This window comes from Oncorhynchus masou, chromosome 18 (assembly GCF_036934945.1).
Source record: "Oncorhynchus masou masou isolate Uvic2021 chromosome 18, UVic_Omas_1.1, whole genome shotgun sequence".
NCBI lineage: Eukaryota > Metazoa > Chordata > Actinopteri > Salmoniformes > Salmonidae > Oncorhynchus > Oncorhynchus masou.
In genome coordinates this window covers 27978305-28005004 of record NC_088229.1, presented here as the reverse complement: position 1 = coordinate 28005004, position 26700 = coordinate 27978305, and the positions used below count along the sequence as shown (strand labels likewise).

The 26700-nt window shown below is 42.5% G+C and overlaps 1 protein-coding gene across 1 annotated transcript in view; it reads left to right on the top strand.

Annotated features, from left to right (window-relative positions):
- The first annotated feature begins 279 nt into the window (after positions 1 to 279).
- LOC135504333 (ephrin type-A receptor 2-like) overlaps positions 280 to 26700 on the top strand; it is a 41583-nt gene continuing 15162 nt past the window's right edge. Inside the window, exons 1-3 of the mRNA XM_064922804.1 lie at positions 280 to 444; positions 1706 to 1785; positions 5518 to 6169. Of these exons, the coding sequence (XP_064778876.1) occupies positions 363 to 444; positions 1706 to 1785; positions 5518 to 6169 (814 nt within the window). The 5' untranslated portion in view covers positions 280 to 362. The remainder of the gene's footprint in view (positions 445 to 1705; positions 1786 to 5517; positions 6170 to 26700) is intronic.

The window sequence follows — 26700 nt, the reverse complement described above, 5'->3', positions numbered from 1 at the left end:
TACAGCACTTTGAGATATCAGCTGATGTAGGAAGGGCTATATAAATAAATAAATTTGATTTGATTCTTATTTTGTACACAGAGAAAGAAACATTAAAAAGTAAATAGGCCACATTTTTTTATATATCTGCTTTGCTTGTGGCTCAGGCAAATTATTGAGGCCATCAAACCGTAATGCCAATGCCACTTCCCTGTTTGCCACACCCCCTCCCTATAAGGAATTGATGACATTCCAACAGGCGGGGGTTGATGACCTCCTCATTTGCGAATGAAGCTTCCGCGAGCCCAGCGTTCAGTTGAGCAACTAATGTGAGTGTTGAAGTATCCCAACCTAGCCTAGAAATAAGAAGAACACTTTCCCAAATGGATCCCCGTGGAATTAAGCTGTTGTTGTTTTCCTATGTATTTATTAGCTTTATATGTATTACACTGCAAACTAAAGAAGGTAAGCGAAGTACTACTTTTACAAATATAATTTCTCCTCTTGCAACAAGTCTATCCTCCTATGCCCAGGTTGTGGGACCACGAGGAAGTTGAACATATAAAGCGCAGCGCAAGAACACACTGATACAATAACGCAACTTGTAGAAATGTTTGGTTTTTGTTGTTGCATTTTGACCACAAAGTAAAATCGATTATCAGCTGTCTATCCCTGATCACTTTATCAACATGAGGTTGGAATTTTGAATTTACAGATTGTCTCTAGATCAATAAGGTTGCAGTATGACATTGTATGAACATATTAAATATAGCACAGATTCTTAGACAAAAAAAGACGATGCTACTTTGCCATAGTTGTCCTACACTGAAATAAAATGATCAGATACTTATTCAAAAAAAAAATATTAAGTGGAGATTTCTTTCGATATTTTTTCAATGGGAATTAAAAAACGATTTCACACTTGTCAGTGCAAGGTAGCCTAACAACTACATATGGGAGACATGGATAATTATCTGCATGGCTGGGCTGAACATTCATGTCTGTTACTACTTAGCGCACGCTCAATGACAGAATATACTAACTTTATCATCAAGTTAATGACTACACCCTAAGCTTCCTTTTTATTTTTAAGTCACTGAGATAGGCCTATGTTTAAGTCTCAATTTAGGAAGTGTAAGGGAATACAAAGTTAAATGGAGTAAATATTAGAGTGGCAATTATAATACCAAGAAGCAAATAAACTTCAAAGTGTACTTGTCCCAGCTCTCTCTGTTACAGCAATCACGTTAAGACAAGATTACATCAAGAATCGTCTGATGGTTGACAATATTAGTTTATCACTTGTGAATTATATATTAGCACTTGTGTATGATGTCCAGCATAAGAAACAATGCTCTTTGCGACTTTTTCGAATCATAGTCGCACACCTCATGTAGCCTAGCCCATATGTTTTAATAAGCTTTGTATCACAACTAAAGTGGCCAAATACCATCTTAAAATGAAGCAAATTAACCTGCTTTACATGGGGTGTAGAGCCTAACTGGCATATATTAGCAGCGCACAAGTTTCAAGTTTGGGGAAGATACCATAAAAATGCACCCTTTTATAATAATAGTATTACATTGCATTTGCGGTCACTTTTGATAATGGTGTTTTCTACTAATGGAACATTTGCGCTTATAGCCTACTACCATGTGCGCATTGCTGCACTTCACTAAGTAAAGTGGTTGAATTAGACTTAATTTGGACTTTTTCCCTTGTGCAGAGGTGCTGTTGGATATGAGGGCATCAGGGAGTGAGCTAGGCTGGCTGACCGGGCCATATGAACAAGGAGACAAGCAAGGGGTAAGTATCCATCCACTCTTTCCTATGCCCTGTTCCTGTACTCTTCTCTTTGGGGAAGTAGGGCTGGAGCAGCACATAATATGCCATGTCTGAATGTCTCACTTTCACACTACTTTCACAACTCTTATTTGCCAGTATCTGCCTTTACAACTTGGTGCTCAAGTACAAATGTTAGTCATTGTAATGTCAAGTTAAATATGTGAAAGGGTCATATTATTCTAATGGGGGTTGGGTTTTAGTGCATATCATGTCTGGACTCTCCAAGGGAGAGACAGACTGGAGAGAATGGCAGTTATAGCAAGCGTGGTAGAGAATACTTGTGGTTTTAAGTCCCTAGTTTCAGAATTGTATGTAAGGGTGCAATTAACTTAAGTTTGGAGCATATGGTACCTTTTGGGGAAAATTTGATGTAGCGAGTTAAGTTATCTGTCGTTTCCCAAAAGTAGAAAATGGGTTGTCTTTCAATTGTTGTTTTTTTTTCTTATCGTTTGCTTTTGTGTCATGCGTGCTTGGGCCCAATTTTGTGTCATTAACATTTGAGTGGTTATTCAGTTGCATGCAAATAATTACAAGTTGGTCTATTTGATGGGTTGATGACTTAAAGGCAAATTTGGGCATGCTGAACATACATAATCCTATCTTAAAATTCCTCAAAATAGTGTCTTCAATTGTGTACTAACAGTTATGTTGAATTTCACCTGGCACAATCTTGCTGAAGTTCAGCTACTGTATAGACCAGGAAGATAAAGTTAATTGAAAGCCTGAATAGTTGTTATTTTACAATATTTTATGTTTTTATAGCACTTAATTGTAGACCAAATTGACACATACAAAGATAATTATGATATCATGTATTATAATTCAAAATGTTTCTACCACGTTTGAATCACCCAAAACATTTTGCAATAGTTTTATGGAACTGCTTGCTCTCGTGTTGCATGCCTCTGTTTATATGTGATGCCACACAGTCAGCCAACAAAGCACGTTCTTTTAATAAATAGCATAGTGGTAACATGCAGAGAACAAACCACAGGCTCAGCCACCCGTAGGGCCAAATGTATTTGAGCATCCACTATTACGCTGAAGCATGTTAGAAGTAGGGCTGTTGCGGTGACCGTATTACCGCCACACCGGCGGTCACGAGTCATGAAGGCAGTCAAATTCCACATGACCATTTAGTCATGGTAATTAGGCTTCTCCAAATTAAGCATATAGGAGTACCTATTTCTTTGTTAACCGCTCAACACAGAATAGCCGCATGTGCACACTCCCTCAAATCGCTTGGAGAAAATACAGTGCCTTGCGAAAGTATTCGGCCCCCGTGAACTTTGCGACCTTTTGCCACATTTCAGGCTTCAAACATAAAGATATAAAACTGTATTTTTTTGTGAAGAATCAACAACAAGTGGGACACAATCATGAAGTGGAACGACATTTATTGGATATTTCAAACTTTTTTAACAAATCAAAAACTGAAAAATTGGGCGTGCAAAATTATTCAGCCCCCTTAAGTTAATACTTTGTAGCGCCACCTTTTGCTGCTATTACAGCTGTAAGTCGCTTGGGGTATGTCTCTGTCAGTTTTGCACATCGAGAGACTAAATTTATTTCCCATTCCTCCTTGCAAAACAGCTTGAGCTCAGTGAGGTTGGATGGAGAGCATTTGTGAACAGCAGTTTTCAGTTCTTTCCACAGATTCTCGATTGGATTCAGGTCTGGACTTTGACTTGGCCATTCTAACACCTGGATATGTTTATTTTTGAACCATTCCATTGTAGATTTTGCTTTATGTTTTGGATCATTGTCTTGTTGGAAGACAAATCTCCGTCCCAGTCTCAGGTCTTTTGCAGACTCCATCATGTTTTCTTCCAGAATGGTCCTGTATTTGGCTTCATCCATCTTCCCATCAATTTTAACCATCTTCCCTGTCCCTGCTGAAGAAAAGCAGGCCCAAACCATGATGCTGCCACCACCATGTTTGACAGTGGGGATGGTGTGTTTATTGTGATGAGCTGTGTTGCTTTTACGCCAAACATAACGTTTTGCATTGTTGCCAAAAAGTTCAATTTTGGGTTCATCTGACCAGAGCACCTTCTTCCACATGTTTGGTGTGGCTTGTGGCAAACTTTAAATGACACTTTTTATGGATATCTTTAAGAAATGGCTTTCTTCTGGCCACTTCCATAAAGGCCAGATTTGTGCAATATACAACTGATTGTTGTCCTATGGACAGAGTCTCCCACCTCAGCTGTAGATCTCTGCAGTTCATCCAGAGTGATCATGGGCCTCTTGGCTGCATCTCTGATCAGTCTTCTCCTTGTATGAGCTGACAGTTTAGAGGGACGGCCAGGTCTTGGTAGATTTGCAGTGGTCTGATACTCCTTCCATTTCAATATTATAACTTGCACAGTGCTCCTTGGGATGTTTAAAGCTTGGGAAATATTTTTGTATCCAAATCCGGCTTTAAACGTCTTCACAACAGTATCTTGGACCTGCCTGGTGTGTTCCTTGTTCTTCATTATGCTCTCTGCGCTTTTAACGGACCTCTGAGACTATCACAGTGCAGGTGCATTTATACAGAGACTTGATTACACACAGGTGGATTGTATTTATCATCATTAGTCATTTAGGTCAACATTGGATCATTCAGAGATCCTCACTGAACTTCTGGAGAGAGTTTGCTGCACTGAAAGTAAAGGGGCTGAATAATTTTGCACGCCCAATTTTTCAGTTTTTGATTTGTTAAAAAAGTTTGAAATATCCAATAAATGTCGTTCCACTTCATGATTGTGTCCCACTTGTTGTTGATTCTTCACAAAAAAATACAGTTTTATATATTTATGTTTGAAGCCTGAAATGTGGCAAAAGTTTGCAAAGTTCAAGGGGGCCGAATACTTTCGCAAGGCACTGTATATATTTTTTTATACAGGTTTGTTCAATTGTATCCTTCATACTATAAAATAATGCCACGGAATTATAAACAAATCTTGTCTGTTAAATGAACTAGTCTAGCCCACAGCCATTTGGCATAACCACATCAGGACCTAACATAAGGACAACTCGGAGTATGCTATTCTTTTCTTCTGAAATTAACTACATTTCTTCATATCGTGCTTCTTTATACCGGTCTAAAATAAATAAAGGATTTATTGTGAAGGTGTAGGCTAGATTACATGGATTTATTCAACTTTTTTGTGTGGAAGCCAGGAGATGCAAAATGTGTTTGTTAATTAACGGTCAATTACCGTGAGACCGACAGGTATTTGCTTGACAATCCCCGGCTGATGAAATTTCGTGAACGCCACAGCCCTAGTTGGAAGACTTCTCACTAAAATGTCTAACTGCTGTGGCAGCAAGAGTTGGATACATGGATCAACATCTTGCTTAAGATGCCTGATTGTTGACAGGCCTCAGGGGTATTTCAATAGTATTGTAAAAATCAGTGGACTTCATTCCTTCGCTAAGACCTCTGGACTTTTCTCGCCACTTATGTCTTGATATGTTCCTTCGGGGTCTCCCTCACTCACTTTCACTTTGCTTCCAGGGTTAAAATTACAGGGGTGCTAGTCACTCCTATAACAAATCAATGCACCCCCATTAGAATTTAAGATGTCAACATGGGCAGTAGGGAACCCCCAATAAGCATTGAACATTTTAACTTTGCTCAAAATGTATCCCCCAGAGTAAGTGTTTGACTGAATCCCTGATAGTCTGTCTGTGTGGTTGTTTCAGTGGGAGGTGGTCCAGAGGAGTCTCAACGGCTCACAGTTCTATACCTACTCAGTGTGTAACGTGGGCGAGCGTGAGCAGGACAACTGGCTGCGCACCACCTTCATCCAGCGCCGCCCGTCAGCCTCTAGAATCTTCGTGGAGCTGCAGTTCATCGTGCGTGACTGCAACTCGTTTGACGGCTCATCACTTACCTGCAAGGAGACCTTCAACCTGTTCTCCTCTGAGTCGGACGCTGATATTGGCACCAACTTCCGCAAGGGCCAGTTCAAGAAGGTTGCAACCATCGCACCCGACGAGATCACCAGCCGCAATGAGCTGCACATCAACACAGAGACGCGGGTGGTGGAGAGCCTCAGCAGGAAAGGGTTCTACCTTGCCTTCCAAGACATTGGGGCCTGTGTGGCGCTGCTCTCTGTCAGGGTCTACTACAAGACCTGCCCGGCCACTGTCAAAAGCCTGGCAGCCTTCCCCGAAACAGTGGCAGGGGGGGGGGAGAACCAGGCCCTGAGGGAGGTGGCAGGGGCCTGCATAGGGAATGCGGTGAGCGAGGAGACACCCCGCATCTACTGCACGGTGGATGGAGAGTGGGTGGTGCCCGTCGGACAGTGCCAATGCAGGCCCGGCTACGAGGCCGTCAACGGCACATGCCGAGGTAAGGCGTATGTTCCTTTGTTGGCTGGTGGTCTGAGAATCCACAGTAATTCCACAGTAACACAATGATGCTGAGACTCCGATTTTTCACTTTAACAATTTTTTTAACAATTTCCACAGAATTTTACAAAACACATTTACTTAAAGAACAGCGCAAATGCAAAGTTTGGTAACAGAATGACGGAACAAACAGCACAAACAGTCATTCTGTTCCCAAACTTTGCATCTGCACTGTTCTTCATGTAAATGCATTTTGCTCCATTTTTAGTGGAAATTGTTAAATGTCATCATTTTGCATAGTTAGCTGGTTTGTTTAACTTTGCAATCAAATCTGATTCTCGGCATCATTCCATAACTGAAAAGTGTTTGAGGTCACCCACTCTTGTTAGTAGCCATTTTTATCAGGACCTTTGGCCCTTGTAAGCTAGTATCCTGCTAATTTATTGTCATTCATTCACTCTCTTATCTTAAATACTCATACATAGCCTTACCTGGGATTTGTAGTCATGTTGCCACCATGTTGCATTCAAGTCCTCATCAGAGGCCCTCTAGTCTACATCTCCTCAGTCCTGCCAAAATGACAGATGTTGCTCAAAGACTGGAGAGGCAGAAGTCACTCTGAAACTGTACTGGTGGTGTATTGACTTCTGCAAGGTAAGAGGAGGGTAGAGAGGTGGAGGAGAGAAAGCCCCTCTGGTTATCAATTCAATTTCAATTCAATTTCAGTTCTCTGGCTTTCTTCGTTACATGCATCAGAGAAATTGTCATTCCTTAAGTCATTGGGCATTCCTTCTCTCCCTCTCTCTCTCATATCTGCTGTAAGAGACTCGGTTTCACCATGTGAGTGTTTTTGTGTGTGACTGCAGCAGGGTGAGTGAGAGCGAGAGAGCGAGCATGTTGGCATGCTCAGGCCTGTTAGGAGCTGTTCCGCGATGTGGCAAACTCCCATCACCGGAATATTAAGCATGTTGCTACACCACTGATTCTGGGAGGCACACACACACACAATCTGTTTCCCCTCCATTGTTGTGTGTGTGTGTGTGTGTGTGTGTGTGTGTGTGTGTGTGATTTTTTTAAAAGTGAGGAATGGAATGTTAAGGTAGGAGAACAATGAGGTGCAGTGTTGAGCTGTAGGCACTGGCTCCTCTCACCCTCCCCTTCCCATTCTCCACTGCATTCCTCTTCCATTTACTCCCAGATTACTGCAGGTCTGAGGAATTCCCTATGGAAAACTCCTGGCCTGTGTCCCAAATAGAACCCTATTCCCTATATAGTGCACTACTTTTGACCACAGCCCTATACATAGGGAATAGGATGCAATTTGGGACGCACTCCTGCTCCCACCTTACAGAAAAAATGGATTGAGGCTGAATACAGGTTGAATACAGAAAGCTACCGTGTAAGGTGAAAGTAAATGAGCTTGGCATTAGGAGTGGAAACATACACAGATAAAACTGTGCATACAATACATCAAATGAACACGCAAAGACATACACACACACACACACACACACACACACACACACACACACACACCTCTTCTCCCCCATGCAGTGTGCTCCAGTTGACTCACTGTTGACATTGACAGTTTTCTTCCTTAAAGGGTAGGTAGCATAAATGTAATCACATGTAACATATGGATTAGCATTAGAATGCACATCAAAAGTCCCAATGCAAAGTTACACTTCACTTTTCTATTTTTCGAGTTATTACATAAAACTGATCAGAATGCTGAAGTTATGCTGGAAAAACATTTGCGTGGTGTGACGTAATATGGATAACCAAGCCAGACTATTCCCTATAATATAAACTCCAACAGAAATAATTTCTAATTAAACAAATCGCTTGCACTCAAATTTTCTGCCTATTTGCAAGCTACTACTTTATGAATGTATTGTTACATATCAGCTTGCAAGGTTGCTAGCCAACTAGCCTACTTACGTTAGGCCTACCAGCCTGCTAACATTGCGTTAGCACTGCGTGAGTCGGCCAGTTGCTATCGACACCTAGCTTACAGCTATATTAAAGTAAACCAAAGTGTCCTAAATGCATAACGCCATCTAACCAATTATCAAATAATGTTACCAGTACATGCCGTTATCTTAGCTAGCAAGCAAGCCTTCCTGCTAAAGTTTATTTTAGCCTGCTAGCTAGCCAACCACCACATTCAACATAGCTGAGTAGTAAGCCAGACAACAACTAGTCTAGCACAGGCTGGAACCCACAGAACACAACAACAAAAATTGCCATCAGATATGAAGTAGAGAGAGCAGAGACTTACCAATTGACGCTAAATTAGCTACATAAGTTAAAGAGCCAATGAGAGGCCTTCAGAGGGAGAGGCCGTTTCACCAGCCGAGGGAGAGTCAGCTAATCCACATTGAATTTAACCGGTTTATCTCCATCACTGCAGACTCTCGCGATGTACCAGTAGGTCGGTATGAAATAGAGGTTGCAGGCGTCGCGCTCGGCACAGCACCTGGTTTCAGTCAGTCTCATTCCAAAACTGAATAAACCGGTCCCGCTTCAAAGCTAGCTCTCATTTCTGAGTTGTAACTCCGTCCTTGTGGATATTATGGCAATATGTGGGTATTACTGCACTAGCTACGAATGACGGAAAACTACTACAATGCTCCCTTGACTACCACTACTAAACGCACAGGAGAAGAGATCTTTCGCATGAAGTTATATGGTTTCTTTGTAGATTTTCACCAGCACCAACACTTGGTTTGGAATGTAATTACATGCTAGCATAGCGAGTAGCTAACGTTAGCCAGCTGGAACTAGCTAGGTAGCACCGGTTCTCCATATGATGTTGAGGAATAGTGCATTGTGGGTAGTTCTGAAGCTATCCGGAAATAAGTTAAGAAATATGTAAAAATTCTCAAACCACTGTGTGTACACTAAACAAAAATATAAACGCAACATGCAACAATTTCAAAGATTTTACTGAGTTACAATTCATATAAGGACATTTGTCAATTGAAATTAATTAATTAGGTCTTAATATATGGATTTCACATGACAGGGAATACCTTAAAATAAAAACAGTTTATCTGGTGTGGCCATCATTTGCGTCATGCAGCCTGACACATCTTCTTCGCATATAGTTGATCAGGCTGTTGATTGTGCCCTGTTGAATGTTGTCCCACTCCTCTTCAATGGATTTGTGAAGTTGTTTGGTATGGGCAGGAACGAGAACACGCTGTCGTACACGTCGATCCCGAGCATCCCCAACATGCTCAGTGGGTGACATGTCTGCTGAGTATGGAGGCTATGGAAGAACTGGGACGTTTTCAGCTTCCAGGAATTGTGTACAGGTCTTTGCGACATGGGGCTGTGCATTATCGTACTGAAACATATGGTGATGGTGGCGGATGTATGGCACAACAATGGGCCTCTGGATTACTTCACGGTATCTCTGTGCAATCAAATGGCCTTCGATAAAATGCAATTGTGTTTGTTGTCCATAGCTTATGCCTGCCTATACCATAACCCACCGCCACCATGGGGCACTCTGTTCACGTTGACATCAGCAAACCGCTTTCCCCCACAAAGCCATCTGCCCGGTACAGTTAAAACTGGGATTCATCCGTGAAGAGCACACTTGTCTGGCATACCAGTGGCCATTGAAGGTGAGCAGTCAGTTACGATGATAAACTGCAGTCAGGTCAACACCCTGGTCAGGATGACGAGCACGCAGATGAGTTTCCCTTTGATGGTTTCTGACAGTTTTTGCAGAAATTCTTCGGTTGTGCAAACCCACAGTTTCATCAGCTGTCCGGGTGGCTGGTCTCAGATGATCCCACAGGTGAAGAAGCCAGATGTGGAGGTCCTGGTCTGGCATGGTTAAACCTGGTCAGTGGTGGTTAAAATGACAGTGGCTTATAGTAGATAATTGAATGTTAATTTATCTGGCAACAGCTCTGATGGACATTCCTGTCGTCAGCATGCCAATTGCAAACTCCCTCAACTTGAGAAATCTGTGGCAATGTGTTGTGTGACAAAACTGCACATTTTCGATTTGCCTTTTATTGTCCCCAGTACAAGGTGCACCTGTGTAATGATGATGCTGTTCAATTAGCTCACTAACAGGGATGTAAATACATTTGTGCACAAAATTAAGAAATAAGCTTTTTGTGGATATGGAATATTTCTGGGATCTTTCAATTTCAGCTCATGAACCATGAGACCAACACTTTACGTGATACGTTTATATTTTTGTTCAGTATAGTTATAGGTTACCAGATCGTGACTACAACTAAGTCTTTTACCACACTGTTTTGAGTAAAAACTCATGCTTCCTACCCTCTAAGAATGTCTTTCTTTACACATAATCTTTGCTGGCAGAAAGGAACAGAAACTTTGTGTTACCACACAAAGACACACATTTGACCTGGCTGCTCCTTGGATTGTGTCGAGCTGACCGTGCCCACACCCTGTCACCCACATTAAAGCCATATGCACACTCATCCCAGAGCTGGGCAAATATGTCTTAAGGCCAACTTGACTTGCGTTCCAAATGGCATCCTATTCCCTATGAACTGCACTACTTTTGACCAGGGACATTTGAGACGCACACTCAGTATCTAAATGCTCTTGTTTACACACAGTCTGAATGTTGTTGAGCTCTTTTTTTTGTCTGTGGGAAAAATCCTGAGGGAACCAGTAAATTAGTTCTGTTAAGGTTATTTTCTCCCAAAGGAGGATTTCCCTTTTCCAGTAATCTAGGCCTAGTTTTCCTCTCCCCTAAACTGATGTCGGTGACTAAGTTGAAGCTACATGACTGTGCCTGCCGTGTGGTGAATGACTTTATGGGTAGTAATTGACTTGGGTGTGTGTGCTTTATGTGCAGTAACTACTGGTTCTGCCTGCGTCTTTGTCTTCCTGCCCTCATTTCTTTTGTGCGTTCTATTTTTTCTTTTTTCTCTTTATTGCTCCCAGGCTCTACCCCCCCCCCTTCTAATCTCCATTTTCCAACTCTCCTGTAAGTTTTATGATCAAAAGTAACATTATTACTGACTATTGCCTCATGGAACCAGCTACAAGACAACATTTTTCTATTGCTCTCTGGATGATGAAGATATTATTATGGTTGGTCTGTGTGCATCTACTGAATGTGACACCATTTGAATCGCAACATCCCGTTTCACGACCCACGACCCAGATGTGACTATTTAGACTTTGTGCTGTTCTGTGTATGCCAGTAAATAAAAGTATTTTTTGCTTATTTGACGACTCTCTCCAAAAATAATAAACAGAAGCTACATTTGAAAAGTATCCCTGATCTGTGTACCGTAGTTTGGTAGGGATACACATACTGTACATGGAGTGCAGGTAGTGCAGGTATTTTGCCCCCGGTGATGTGTTGAGCAGACCGCACAGGAGAGACATGCGGTTGCGGGCGGTGCAGTTTGCCTTACCAGGCACTGATACAGCCCGACATTATGCTCTCAATTGTGCATCTGTAATAGTTTGTTGGTCTTAGGGGCCAAGCCAAATTTAGTTGAAAAGGTGCTGTTGCTCCTCCTTCACCACACTGTGTGGGTGGACCATTACAACAAGCCTACAAGCCCTCAGTCCAGCCTCTCTCAGCCTATAGCGGACAGTCTGAGCACTGATGGAGGGATTGTGCGTTCCTGGTGTAATTCGGGCAGTTGTTGCCATCCTGTACCTGTCCCGCAGGTGTGATGTTCGGATGTACCGATCCTGTGCAGGTGTTGTTACACGTGGTCTGCCACTGCGAGGACCATCAGCTGTCTGTCCTGTCTCCCTGTAGCGCTGTCTTAGGTGTCTCTTGCAATTTATTGCCCTGGCCACATCTGCAGTCCTCATGCCTCCTTGCAGCATGCCTAAGGCACGTTCACGCAGATGAGCACGGACCCTGGGCATCTTTCTTTTGGTGTTTTTCAGAGTCAGTAGAAAGGCCTCTTTGGTGTCCTAAGTTTTCATAAGTGTGACCTTAATTGCCTACCGTCTGTAAGCTGTTAGTGTCTTAACAACTGTTCCACATGTGCATGTTCTTTAATTGTTTATGGGTTATTGAATAAGCATGGGACACAGTGTTTAATCCCTTTATAATGAAGATCAATGACGTTATTTGGATTTTTACAAATTATCTTTGAAAGACAGGGTCCTGAAAAAGGGTTGTTTCTTTTTTTGCTTAGTTTATGTATTCCTCTTGTCCAAATGGAATAGGGCAGTGTGCAGTGTGATGGCGATTGCATCATCTGTGGATCTATTGGGGCGGTAAGTGAAGTGGATCTAAGGTATCAAGGAAGGTAGAGGTGATATGATCCTTAACTAGCCTCTCAAAGCACTTCATAAAAGTTATATTCTTGGTAGTAAAGCTGGGGATATTTTTTTATTTATTTATTTTACCTTTATTTAACTAGGCAAGTCAGTTAAGAACAAATATCCAAAAGTAATTTCCAGTTGTATGTAATAACACAAAAATCTTTCTGGCCTAATAATGTAAGAAATATCACACAGAAAAATGAAATACTGCTGCTTAGGAGCTAGAAGCAGAGCTGCCATATCTGTTGGCACCGTCTCATATCGGCTCATAATAATGGCCGGAATGGAGCAAATGTAATGGCATCAAACACCTGGAAACCATGTATTTCATACTATTCCGCTCCAGTCATTAACACGAGCCCATTCTCCCCAATTAAGGTGCCACCAACCTCCTGTGCTGTACATGCAGCAAAAACAGTTGCCGTTCTTCACATATTGGACAAGAAACGTCCACATTTTGTCCAGATAAAATGTCTACTGAAATGTAATAACTTTTTAATGTTCTGAATATGTCTACTGGGATCACAGCATTGATATGACACAGGTGATAGTGAATACTTGACAAAAAGAGAGGATTCACCCCAGTTTACTCCCTAGAGAGTCATTATGAAGAGCGGAACAATTGTTATTTTGGTGCAACATATCAGCAGTGCAGTCTGGTGCTGGAACCAACTTGTTTATTGTAATCAGAAAGAAACATCTCTGGGACTGGTTTGTGACGTTGTGTTCTTTATCAGATGGGGTGCATAGGCCTACAGTGTTACATATACTATTTTCCGCTCCATGGAATCCATAGCTTAAGAGGAGTCATCATTATGGATACTGTGGATTTACTTGGCCTATGATTGCATTGTGTTGATAGTCAAAGAAATCCTCATTAAGGGCTATTTTTGGACTTTCAGCAATGTTCATATCAGTCTTTCTTTCTTAACCTTTGAAAATGGGGAGGTTTCTGGAGATTGACTGTGATTACATTGAATGTGTTTCTGTGATCTTGTGCCAAGTTGATATCGACTTCTCAAACTGAGGTTCAGAGCGTGGGCTAGATAATGGAGGGACTCTGAGTAAATTGCCTCATGGAGCTTCAACATGCTCTATCATGGTGAAGCTCCATTAGGAATAAATGTAGGACCCGTCATTATTCCAAAATAAAATATAAAATTCACGGCATAGTGGACAATATTTATCTAAATTGTGAATTATAAATATGTTTCAGTGATGTTGTTGAATTGGTGCATTTGAATTGATGGCGCAAGTTTAGCCTTTGTTTTTACATTACTTCAATAGGCCTATAAGGTGTGGTTACAATGTCACATGTCAAATCCTATTGATTTTAGGATCCAGCGGTACAGTTAAAGGGGCAATCAGCAGTTAAAACTAACAGCATAGTCCCCAACCCCTGTTTCGGTAAAAGCGGAGAGATGGGGCTTGAAAGATGTAACTAATCTGAAATTCATAGACTGAGCTATGGATGTTTTATAGTTTATAATTTATAGTTTTAACCAACCATGTATAGTGTTTTAAATGTACTTTGTTTACAAACATTGGCGTAAAACAAGCTCATATTTCGGGTCCTGATGGGGTACGACAGCTGGAAAGGAGAATACCTAGCCAGTTACAACAACTGAATGCATTCAACTGAAATGTGTTTAACCCAACCCACCTGAATCAGAGATGTGCGGGGAGGGGAGGAGGGGGGGGCTTCCTTAATCGACAACATGTCAACTTTGCTCATGAGGCATTTATAAGCTTATAGTCTTCAATGATGACATATAATTAATTCCAAAAATGGATGTAGCAGCTGCAGATTGCCCCATTTTTAAAATCTTTCCTAATTAAATGAGATGGGCTAGTGTTAGAAACTCATAGGCAGTACATAATATGGCATAATAGCATTTGCTAGTCATGATAATGAGTAAAGATGGCTCTTCTCTTCTCTGTGCATATGTAGGCCATAGATTGATATAGGTCTACTTTTTCATATTGCTGACAGTACAACAGTAGAGTAACTTAAAAGGCAGCTCCGCCACTTAACACTTGGGTTGTTATTATGAAGTATTAGTGATGTCCTACATAGTTTTAGTGTAATTTTATGATTTCATGTCTTACTGTTTAGTGATGAGCAAAACCAGAAATTGCTTCTGACATTTTCAAGTAGGATCCCTGAGATTATTAATAAAATAAATGTTTATCTTGACTGTTATTTCAGCGATCTATATAACCCGTCTGTAGTTTTCGGGTTCATATTGAACTGCTACAGTGCATTCTGAAAGTATTCAGACCGCTTGACTTTTTCTATATTTTCTTATGTTACAGCCTTATTCTAAAATGTATTAAATCATTTTTTCTCTCTTTAATCTACCCACAATACCCCATAATGACAAAGCAAAAACTGTTTTTTTTGTTTGTTTTTTATTTGCAAATGTATAAAAAATAAATGGATAAAATGTACATAAGTATTCAGATCCTTTACTCAGTACTTTGTTAAAGCATCTTTGACAGTGATTACAGCCTCAAGTATCCTTGGGTATGACGCTACAAGCTTGGCATACCTGTATTTGGGGAATTTCTTCCATTCTTCTCTGCAGATCCTCTCAAGCTTTGTCATGTTGGATGGGGAGCGTCGCTGCACAGCTATTTTCAGGTCTCTCCAGAATGTTCGATCGGGTTCAAGTCCGGGCTCTGGCTGGGCCACTCAAGGACATTGAGACTTGTCCCGAAGCCACTACTGTGTTGTCTTGGCTGTGTGCTTAAGGTTGTTGTCTTGTTGGAAGGTACATTTTTGCCCCTTTCTGAGGTTCTGAGTGCTCTGGAGAAGGTTTTCATCAAGGATCTCTGTTTACTTTGCTCCGTTCATATTTCCCTCAATCCTGAGTAGTCTCCCAGTGCCTGCCGCTGAAAAACATCCCCATAGCATGATGCTTCTACCACCGTGCTTCACCGTAGGGATGGTGCCAGGTTTCCTCCAGACGTGACGCTTGGCATTCAGGCCAAAGAGTTCAATCTTGGTTTCATCAGACCAGAGAATCTTGTTTCTCATGGTCTGAGAGTTCTTTGATGCCTTTTGGCAATCTCCAAGCGGGCTGTCATGTGCCTTTTTTGCTGAGGAGTGGCTTCCGTCTGGCCACTCTACCATAAAGGCCTGCTTGGTGGAGTGCTGCAGAGATGGTTGTCCTTCTGGAAGGTTCTCCCAACTCCACAGAGGAACTCTGGAGCTCTGTCAGAGTGACCATCGGGTTCTTGTTCAGCTCCCTGAACAAGGCCCTTCTCTCCCGATTGCTCAGTTTGGCCGGGCGGACAGCTCTAGGAAATCTTGGTGGTTCCAAACTTCTTCCATTCAAGAATGATTGCAGCCACTGTGTTCTTGGTGACCTTCAATGCTGCAGAATTGTTTTGTTACCCTTCCCCAGATCTGTGCCTCAGCACAGTCCTGTCTCTGAGCTCTACGGACAATTCCTTCGACCTCTTGGTTTTTGCTCTGATATGCACTGTCAACTGTGGGACCTTTTTATATAGGCAGGGGTGTGCCTTTCCAAATTATGTACAATCAATTGAATTTACCACAGGTGGACTCCCAAGTTGTAGCAACATCTCAAGGATGATCAATGGAAACAGGATGCACCTGATCTCAATTTTGAGTCTCATATCAAAGGGTCTGAAGCTTCTGTAAATAAGGTTTTTCTGTTTAAAAAAATTTTTTTTATACATTTGCAAACATTTCTAAAAACCTGTTTTCACTTTGTCATTATGGGGTATTTTGTGTAGATTACATTTTTTATTTTTGCCATGTTAGATTAAGGCTGTAAAGTAACAAAATGTCGGGGAAAAGTCAAGGGGTCTGAATACTTTCCAAAGTCACTGTAAGTGATGTTCTTGGTCCCAATCGATCAACACAAGCCTTTGCGACCCATTAAACTGAACATGATAAGTACCTCATATCATTTAGCGGGAAAGGGGAGGGGTCTGAATATTTTCCGAATGCACTGTATATGGTGCTCTGGTTGTCTTCCTCTAACATCTGGGGCGGCAGGGTAGCCTAGTGGTACAAATCTGTCGTTCTGCCCCTGAACAGGCAGTTAACTCACTGTTCCTAGGCCGTCATTGAAAATAAGAATTTGTTCTTAACTGACTTGCTTAGTAAAATAAAGGTTTTAAAAAAAAATCTGTAAAAAATTATATTTTCAATGGACGCTCAATAACCTATAGAATGATATTTATAGTTGGCTTATTCCATTTTTTTCTGTTCAAGACTCACGCTCCCATGATTCCATTCTTCGAAACCACTCCCACCATCACCGCCGAAGTTGCAGCTCCAGCAGCCTTTGCTCCCTTCCAAATAGCCTATATTTTTGTATATTATATTATACTTTTTATTAGTTCCAATAGGTCTAGAGTGTTGTGGCTTGGACAATTGTTAAGGCTGTTATTGTTTCACACATTTTAATTTTTCAGATGCAGCAGGGTTAGCTACTTAGCTAGCTAGCATTGCTAATGTTAGGGTTTCAATCATGAAAGACTGGGATTTTGTAGTGATTTCATAATAAATGTTGAGTTCTAACAGGACTATATGTTAAGATTGTCGCTAAGATTAAACTGCTGTTATTGCTGAAAACACTATTTAGGATGTAGCACTAACGTGCTAGCAAACCATCAGACTAACTTATAGTTAGCATTCGTTAGCATCTAGATTATAATTTATTTTTGAGTGTAATGCAATGGATTGGTGACAATGACATTTGAATATATTTGGCAAGATATTCATTCAAGCATTATATTATTACAACCCAAAAGTAATGTGAAATGCACTCATAGGTTATGACATAAGCTTTGTCTAGGCTTGCTAGCCATAAGATAACTGCAGACTGGGTGGAGCATTGCATCCTGGGAGGTGAAATGGACTCTGGGAATTGGACTATACTGTAGATGAGGACAATGTAGAAGTAAAGAAAAATTAGGTATCGTGCAGTATGACTGACAAAAACGCTAAATTAAATGTCTATCAAATCTTACAGTAGTGCATATATACCAACAGCATAATAACTGGTTATAAAGTGGTGGAATTGTCCTTTAAACAAAACAAAGAACAATAAACATTTGGTGTCTCAGTGTTGAATTTGTATGAGTCAAAGACATTTGTCCCATTATTCTACCAGTATCCAGCCATATAAGTATTCCCAGGTGCCACATAGCTCCATTTCCAGGGCAGGTTTTGGGTGCATATTTCCTCTGTATGGCATTCCTGTGCAACGTGGTGGTGGTGGTGGTGGTGGGGCCGTGGAGATGTGTGTATTGTGCTGCTGGTGTGTGAGCTCAGCCCCCCCCCCCCCCGGACAGGACGGGCTCCAGCGGAAACCGGACGCCACCTAATCCGCAGCCACTCTCTATTGTTTTCCATTGTTGCTCGCAGTCACTCCTTTTTCACCCCACCGATTATAAGTAATTTTGTTTATTGGTTCATTTGGCCTCTCTTAACAGGAAGTAGACATGTTGTTGGAATTCAGCATGTATTGCCACCTGGATGTCTAGCCTGGACTTTAAGGAAAGACAAAGGAAGTGTGTCCTAGATGACCATGGTGGCTGTTGTTTGGGCAGTGTAGTTGAAGGACGGGTCACGGGACATCTATTTAGTGTTAGACCTCTGTTGGTTTGTGTGATGGTTGTTTTAATGGCATTGTTAGTTTACAAGCATTTCGCTACACCCGCAGTATCATCTGCTAATCACGTGTATGTAACCAATAAAATGTGATTTGATGGCTTCTTCCTATTTGTACCTCTCTCTCTCCCATTTGCACTACTCCCTGTTCTGTGAGCAGCCCGAGGGAGGAGGAGTGTGAAGAGAAAGGGATTAGGGAATGTATTGTGTTTGTTAAAAACCAGATGCAAGCCTAAGTGGAATTGTAAAACAGATGTAATTCCCTTACATCTGCTCCATTGGTCAGCTAATCCTTTTTACTATTTCCCCACACCTTAACCCGCACACCCCACACCTTGACCCCCACCATCCCCCTCTCTCCAACCCCTCCTCTCTCTGTGACCCCCCTGGCTTCATGTTACTACCATACCTCCCCCATCAGAGAGACACTTTGTTCTACTCAACTACTCCTCCACCAAATCAAATCAAATTTTATTTGTCACATACACATGGTTAGCAGATGTTAATGCGAGTGTAGCGAAATGCTTGTGCTTCTAGTTCCGACAATGCAGTAATAACCAACAAGTAATCTAACTAACAATTCCTAAACTACTGTCTTATACACAGTGTAAGGGGATAAAGAATATGTACATAAGGATATATTAATGAGTGATGGTACAGAGCAGCATAGGCAAGATACAGTAGATGGTATCGAGTACAGTATATACATATGAGATGAGTATGTAAACAAAGTGGCATAGTTAAAGTGGCTAGTGATACATGTATTACATAAGGATGCAGTCGATGATATAGAGTACAGTATATACGTATGCATATGAGATGAATAATGTAGGGTAAGTAACATTATATAAGGTAGCATTGTTAAAAGTGGCTAGTGATATATTTACATCAATTCCCATTATTAAAGTGGCTGGAGTTGAGTCAGTGTCAGTGTGTTGACAGCAGCCACTCAATGTTAGTGGTGGCTGTTTAACAGTCTGATGGCCTTGAGATAGAAGCTGTTTTTTAGTCTCTCGGTCCCAGCTTTGATGCACCTGTACTGACCTCGCCTTCTGGATGATAGCGGGGTGAACAGGCAGTGGCTCGGGTGGTTGATGTCCTTGATGATCTTTATGGCCTTCCTGTAACATCGGGTGGTGTAGGTGTCCTGGAGGGCAGGTAGTTTGCCCCTGGTGATGTGCAGACCTCACTACCCTCTGGAGAGCCTTACGGTTGAGGGCGGAGCAGTTGCCGTACCAGGCGGGGATACAGCCCGCCAGGATGCTCTCGATTGTGCATCTGTAGAAGTTTGTGAGTGCTTTTGGTGACAAGCCAAATTTCTTCAGCCTCCTGAGGTTGAAGAGGCGCTGCTGCGCCTTCTTCACGATGCTGTCTGTGTGAGTGGACCAATTCAGTTTGTCTGTGATGTGTATGCCGAGGAACTTAAAACTTGCTACTCTCTCCACTACTGTTCCTTCGATGTGGATAGGGGGGTGTTCCCTCTGCTGTTTCCTGAAGTCCACAATCATCTCCTTAGTTTTGTTGACGTTGAGTGTGAGGTTATTTTCCTGAAACCACACTCCGAGGGCCCTCACCTCCTCCCTGTAGGCCGTCTCGTCGTTGTTGGTAATCAAGCCTACCACTGTTGTGTCGTCCGCAAACTTGATGATTGAGTTGGAGGCGTGCGTGGCCACGCAGTCGTGGGTGAACAGGGAGGACAGGAGAGGGCTCAGAACGCACCCTTGTGGGGCCCCAGTGTTGAGGATCAGCGGGGAGGAGATGTTGTTACCTACCCTCACCACCTGGGGGCGGCCCGTCAGGAAGTCCAGTACCCAGTTGCACAGGGCGGGGTCGAGACCCAGGGTCTCGAGCTTGATGAGAGCCACCCCCTAATACACCAATGAGACGTTGTCCTGCTCATGCAGCATTAGTGGCAACACGTAGAAATTACAGAGATGCAAAACAACTGAAAATGGGAGCCAAAAATACATTTTAGTCAATAAGCACGCTTCTCATCTGAAAAAGTTCGGAACAGTTTGTGCATATATTATGATGACATTTTGTACAGTTTTTGTTAGTTTTGGCTATCAGCAAGGTTTTTTTTTAGCTGTTTGTGCACGTAAAAAAATTCTGAAGCTGAAGTCTGCGCCCCTTCGTCGGAGATTGGTTAACAGTAAGGATTCTTCAATGAAGTGTTAGTGTTCAACGATAGACGACTCATTTTCACGTGCACATTTTTTACTTGAAATACTGCACTTAATGTCTTAGTTAGATGTAGAATTGTGCGACTAAGATCTTGGAAGAAATGTATGCCCGATTTCTTTATTTTTTTTATTAATTCAGACTATTTTGAGCAAGTATATACAGGCTTAATTTTTTTAATTGAACCTTTTATTTAAATAGCTAAGTCAGTTTAGAACAAGTTCTTATTTACATTGATGGCCTACCAAAAGGCAAAAGGCTTCCTCCGGGGATGGGGGCTGGGATTAAAAATAAAATAAAAATGTAGGACAAAACACACATCACGTCAAGAGACACCAAAACACTACAAAAACAGCATGGTAGCAACACAACATGGCAGCAGCACAACATGGTACAAACATTATTGGGCACAGACTACAGCACAAAGGGAAAGAAGGTAGAGACAACAATAAATCACACGAAGCCAGAGGTGTGGACTCGAGTCACATGACTTGGACTCAAGTCACAAATATGATGACTTGCAACTCAACTTTGACTTTAATACCAATGACTCGTGACTTAACTTGGACTTGAGCCTTTTGACACGACCTGACACCCTCCCCAAGCCCAAATTTTAAAAATGATGCTATTAAAAAAAGTGTGCAGCGCATCAACTCATTACAGTTTGAATCGGACAGCAGCCAATCAAATTGTGCCAGCTGAGAAAAAGATGTGTGTGGCAGTGCAGAGGAACGTCAGCGGGTGAATTCAGATGGAGCTCTTGGAAAGATGATACCCAAAATGATTATTTTCGGATATAAAGACTACGCTCTATAAAAAACGGATTGCAGCTTGCAAGACATGCAGGGAAAAAATTACAGACGGAGGCGCAACAATTTCCAACTTTGTTCGACGTTTGAAGCTGCACAAAGAACGGTAAGTATCGTGGCTAATATAGCCGACAGCTATATAATTTATAACATTACTAGTATAGCATGTAGGCTAACATAACGTTAAATCAATGAGCCTCCACACAGTCAATTAGTGTGGGAACGTGATCATTGCACCCAAGATTGAGCTACAACTGGCAAGGCAGTTGGTAGCCTAAATCCTGCCTGATGTTACTGCTGTTCCTAAAACCATTGACATACGTTAGCCTACTGCAACCACACAGTGTGTGTGTTAAGGTTGAGAGATTGTGTACAAGCCTACATCGCCCATTGCGCCCCATAGCGGTGATCATGATTTGCGTAAATGTAATATACTAACTGTTACTCTTGTTAAAAATATGAAATGGTATTACATTTGTTGAAGAGCACATTATGACTTGTTTCGGACTCAAAACTCAAAGTCTTGGACTTGAGACTTGACTCGGAATTGTCTGTCTTGACTTGGGACTTGAGACTTACTTGTGACTTGTAAAACAATGACTTTGTCCCACCTCTGCACGAAGCAGCCGCAACTGTCAGTAAGAGTGTCCGTGATTGCTATGGCTCTCAAGATGGACAAACCGTACTATTGCCGGTCTTTTAAGGGTGTATGCGAGCTTGTTCACCTAGCCGATTTCAGTTAGGCGCCAGCCGACCCAAAGCATGCGGTAGCCTTTAGCCATTTCCCCTCTCTCACTTCTTCCCCTCTCTCCCCTTTGCTCACTCCTGTGTTTGTTTTAGTTGGCTATTGACTCCCGGTAGTCAAGGACAGTTTAACTCACTACTACCCTGAGGCAGACATGACCCTCATGTGCTTTAAAAGCTAAAGAGCCCAGAACTTGAATTCAGCTTTTTTTCTTCTTCTCTAGAGCACCCCCACTTAACTCAAGTCCTTGGGGGATTTTCTGTTGTCCAACCACTGAGTACCCATTCAATCATCCATCGGTTCGTGCATTCATCACGGTCTCCATCTCCATCCATCTTAACTCCGGCTGACAAACCAGCCAACTCCACTTCCAGAATCCACCAGGTCCCGCCAGTCACTCACTATAAATAAACGCCCAGGCTCTTTAGACACAGGACCTCTCAAATGACAACAGGGCCTACCTCCCAGGGGACCCCGAAGGGCAAAAAAGACATTCTCACTTAAGTTTCTCAGCGGTCTGGCTCTTAAAGAGCTTAACAGACTTTTATTTAGTTGAGAAATGCACTGTGTTTTTACTCCCAGTTATGTTCTCTTTGAAAACAACAATGTAGCTCTCTCCCATATTCTTTCCCTGGACTCTATTTGTGGCTGTGACCACCTTCCCTCGCATGCTTTGATTGGCTGCTGGATGAAGGAAGCTCAGCGTCAGCCTCATGCTTCCTGTTGTGTCCAGCAAAGATTAAGCCCCCTCCTCCTCCCCTCTCTCTAGCTCCCTTTAGAACATTATTTGACCCTTCTTCAGTTTCTATTCTTCTTAAACTCAGAAACTGGTGGTCACTGACTCCTGGTCATCACGTATATTGGATTCATTCCCTGTGATGAAAGGCAGTAAATGGGCCTGAACCCTATGGTTCACCGTTGGGTGGTGTATTCTGGAATGACTGTTGATTACAGTCTCTGACTCTTACAGGCTGACTACACCACTCACGTCGCGTGGGCAAGCGTTGCAAAATAAATTTAGACATACATGTTATTAAATTATTGCACCCACTGCCCCTGTCTGCGTTGCCAAGGGCTAAAATTGAAGTCTGTTCTATTTCTGATGCAGATCGCGCTGCAAGTCCTGCCTCTCCCATCTCCTCATTGGTTTATAGAAGCAGGCACCCATGTGCCATCACCTCATTGGTTATACCCACGTGAGAGACTGAAAGACTAACGAGGTCAGTGGCGGAAATGCACCTAATTTATGAAAGTTGCCAATCGCAACAAAAAGTCAAAAGAAGAAAAGGCCTGGGAGGAGAGATGACTAGAAATGATTCGGTTGACCATTTTATGTGTGGATTAATTGGCAGAGTAGAGATTGTGCATTTCAGGTAAAATAACTCAATGTTTATATCCCAGGACAAATTAGCCAGCAACAGCAAGCTAGCTAAATAGGGCAAATTAGCTAGCTAAATTGCCATAAATGCTTTTCAACCTGTCCTCAAATTAATATAATTGGTTCAGAGTTTGTTTTGATATTTTAACCTGCGCGTCGTGATCGCGTTTGGTATGGGGGGACAAAATGCATTTATGCACGATGACGCACGCGTGCAGCCGGTATGGGTTCCGTGTTAATGTATTTGTATTTATTAAGGATCCCAATTAGCTGTTGCCAAGGCAGTAGCTACTCTTCCTAGGGTACAGCAACATTAAGGCAGTCATATACAATTTAAAATGTTACATTTCATAACACTTTTCACAGGCCACTACTCTACTACCAGATATCTGCAATACAAAATCCATGTGTACGTGTGTGTAGAGTGCGTGCCTTGTGTGTCTGCCTTACACCATCATCCCAGAAACCCTAGACCCACTCCAATTTGCATACCGCCCCAACAGATCCACATATGATACAGTCTCTATTGCACTCCACACTGCCCTTTCCCACCTGGACAAAAAGGAATACCTATGTGAGAATGCTATTCATTGACAACAGCTCAGCGTTCAACACCATAGTGCCCTTAAAGCTCATCAATAAGCTAAGGACCCTGGGATTAAACACCTCCCTCTGTAACTGGATCCTGAACTTCCTGACAGGCAGCCCCAGGTGGTAAGGGTTGGTAACAACACATCCGCCACGCTGATCCTCAACACAGGGGGCCCTCAGGGGTGCGTGCTCAGCCCCCTCCTGTACTTCCTGTTCAGTCATGACTGCACGGCCAGGCACAACTCCAACACCATCATTAAATTTGCCGATGACACAACAGTGGTAGGCCTGATCACCGACAACAACGAGACAGACTATAGGGAGGAGGTCAGAGACCTGGCCGTGTGGTGCCAGGACAATAACCTCTCCCTCAACATAATCAAAACAAAGAGATGATTGTGGACTACAGGAAAAAGAGGACCGAGCACACCCTCATTCTCATTGACGGGGCTGCAGTGGAGCAGGTTGAGAGCTTCAAGTTCCTTGGTGTCCACATCACCATCAAACTAACATGGTCCAAGCACACCATGACAGTTGTGAAGCGGGCACGACAAAATCTATTCTCCCTCAGGAGACTGAAAAGATTTGGCATGGGTCCTCAGATCCTCAAATGGTTCTACAGCTGCACCATCGAGAGCATCCAGACTGGTTACATCACTGCCTGGTATGGCAACTGCTCGGCATTTGACCGCAAGGCCCTACAGATGGTAGTGCGTACGGCCCAGTACATCACTGGGGCCAAACCTCCTGCCATCCAGGACCTCTATACCAGGCGGTGTCAGAGGAAGGCCCTAAAAATGGTCAAAGACTCCAGCCACCCTAGTCATAGACTGTTCTCTCTGCTACCACACGGCAAGCGGTACCGGAGCGCCAAGTCTAGGTCCAAGAGGCTTCTAAACAGCTTCTAACCTGAAGCCATAAGACTCCTGAGCATCTAGTCAAATGGCTACCCAGACTATTTGCATTGCCTCCCCCCCTCCCGTCTCCACACCACTGCCACTCTCTGTTGTCATCTATGCATAGTCACTTTAATTAACTCTACCTACATGTACATACTACTTCAACTAACCGGTGCCCCCACACATTGACTCTTTACCAGCACCCCCCTGTATATACTGTTATTTTTTACTGCTGCTCTTAAATAACTTGTTACATTTCGCATATTCTTATCCATATTTCTTGAAACTACACTGTTGGTAGGGGCTTGTAAGAAAGCATTTCACTTAAAATTACAATTGGATTTGTGATTTCATTTATGTGTGTCTGTGCCTGTGTGTCTCTCTTCACAGTCCCCGCTTTTCCAAAAGGAGTATTTGTATAAAAAATGTTTTAATCTGATTTTACTGTTCACATCAGTTACCTGATGTTCCATGTAGCCATGGCTCTATTTAGTACTGTACGCCTCCCATAGTCGGCTCTTGACTTGGGGATTGTGAAGAGACCTTTGGTGACACATCTTGTGGGGCATCTATGGGTGTCTGAGCTGTGTGCTATGTGTTTAAACAAACAGCTCAGTGAAAAACAAGTAGTGATGAAGTCATTCTTTCCTCCACTTTGAGACATTCGAGATTTACGTGAATATTATTGGTAGCTCTTCGTGTACATTGCTGTAATCTCCCCGCAGCCATGACCAAATGCATCGCAGCCGTTCTCATTCCCCCACCATTGCTGCCGCACAGAAATAGCCTAGTCCCCTCTATTGTTGCGATGTGACATTTCTACTATTTGCAACAAGTGTTTATTAAAAAAAACAAAAAAAATTGAATGGCTTGACGTTCTTCTGCCTGCTGGTTGCTTGTGAAAGAATATGCTAATGAGTTAGCTGGGAGCCTTTTGGCGAGGCTTGAAGGGAAGGGACAGAGGTATTTGTTGATTATCAGTGGGGAGGTCAGAGAAGACGGAGGCCTATGGATTGGGATTCGAGATGGCAGCTGTTTCGTTTGCCCACTCGCAATAGGATTCGATACCCTTCTTTCTTTCTATCCCTCTGCGGCCCTTCTGTTTCTCTGTCCCGCCATGTCTTTTCGACCTTCGAGATCTTATTAATGAGTAGTCATGAATGTTATAGAACCAGCTGGCAGAGAAAGAGAGGAAAGGGGATGTGAAAGAATGAGTAACAATCCAAAATCTTTTCATGCTTCGATTTTTCTCTCAACTAAGAATGCACTACTGTCATTCATGTTCGCCATGTCATCCTACTGCCGACAAATGGCAACTGCAACTTGTAGGCCTCAATGAGGCAAAAGACAAATGGAGCGAAGGGAACGTCTCATAGTTACTTGAATAAATGAAATGTGGGGGCTTTTCTTTCAGGAGAGTGCGAGGTTACTTCCGTGTTCCAAGTCAACTTCAGCGAAGGCGGTAACTGATCAAAGCTGATATTTCTATATTTCTCTGAGAATAGACATCGGTGTCCTTCCTGACTTGCCCCTGGTGTTACCTTTTGGATGCAGACACTGGAACCATATATCATTGATTCTTTACATATTTTACCTTCTTTCTCAGGTCATTCCTCCACTGCCTGTAATCAATTTCTCTCTCCCCCTAATGTCTGATAAAGCAAAGAAGTCAACCTAGGAAAAGAGAGCTGGCTGAAGAAAGGATGCTATTTGAGATAATTGGAATACAGACCCATATTGCAGGGCCTGGAAATAGAAGAACCAAAGCAAACAGTGTGTGTGTGTGAGAGTGCAGTGGAAACAGGTGAAGAGAACAGCAATCCTTCCTCTGAAGTCAGATTTGCTCGCCGTGTGTGTGTAGTCATGTAAGGGGATAGAGCACGGACATGACCAGAAGCCATTGGAATGTTTTTGGAGCATTTAAGGGCGGCCTTCTCATTTTCACTTTCCTCCATGAGACCCTCAGAGATTTCACGCCG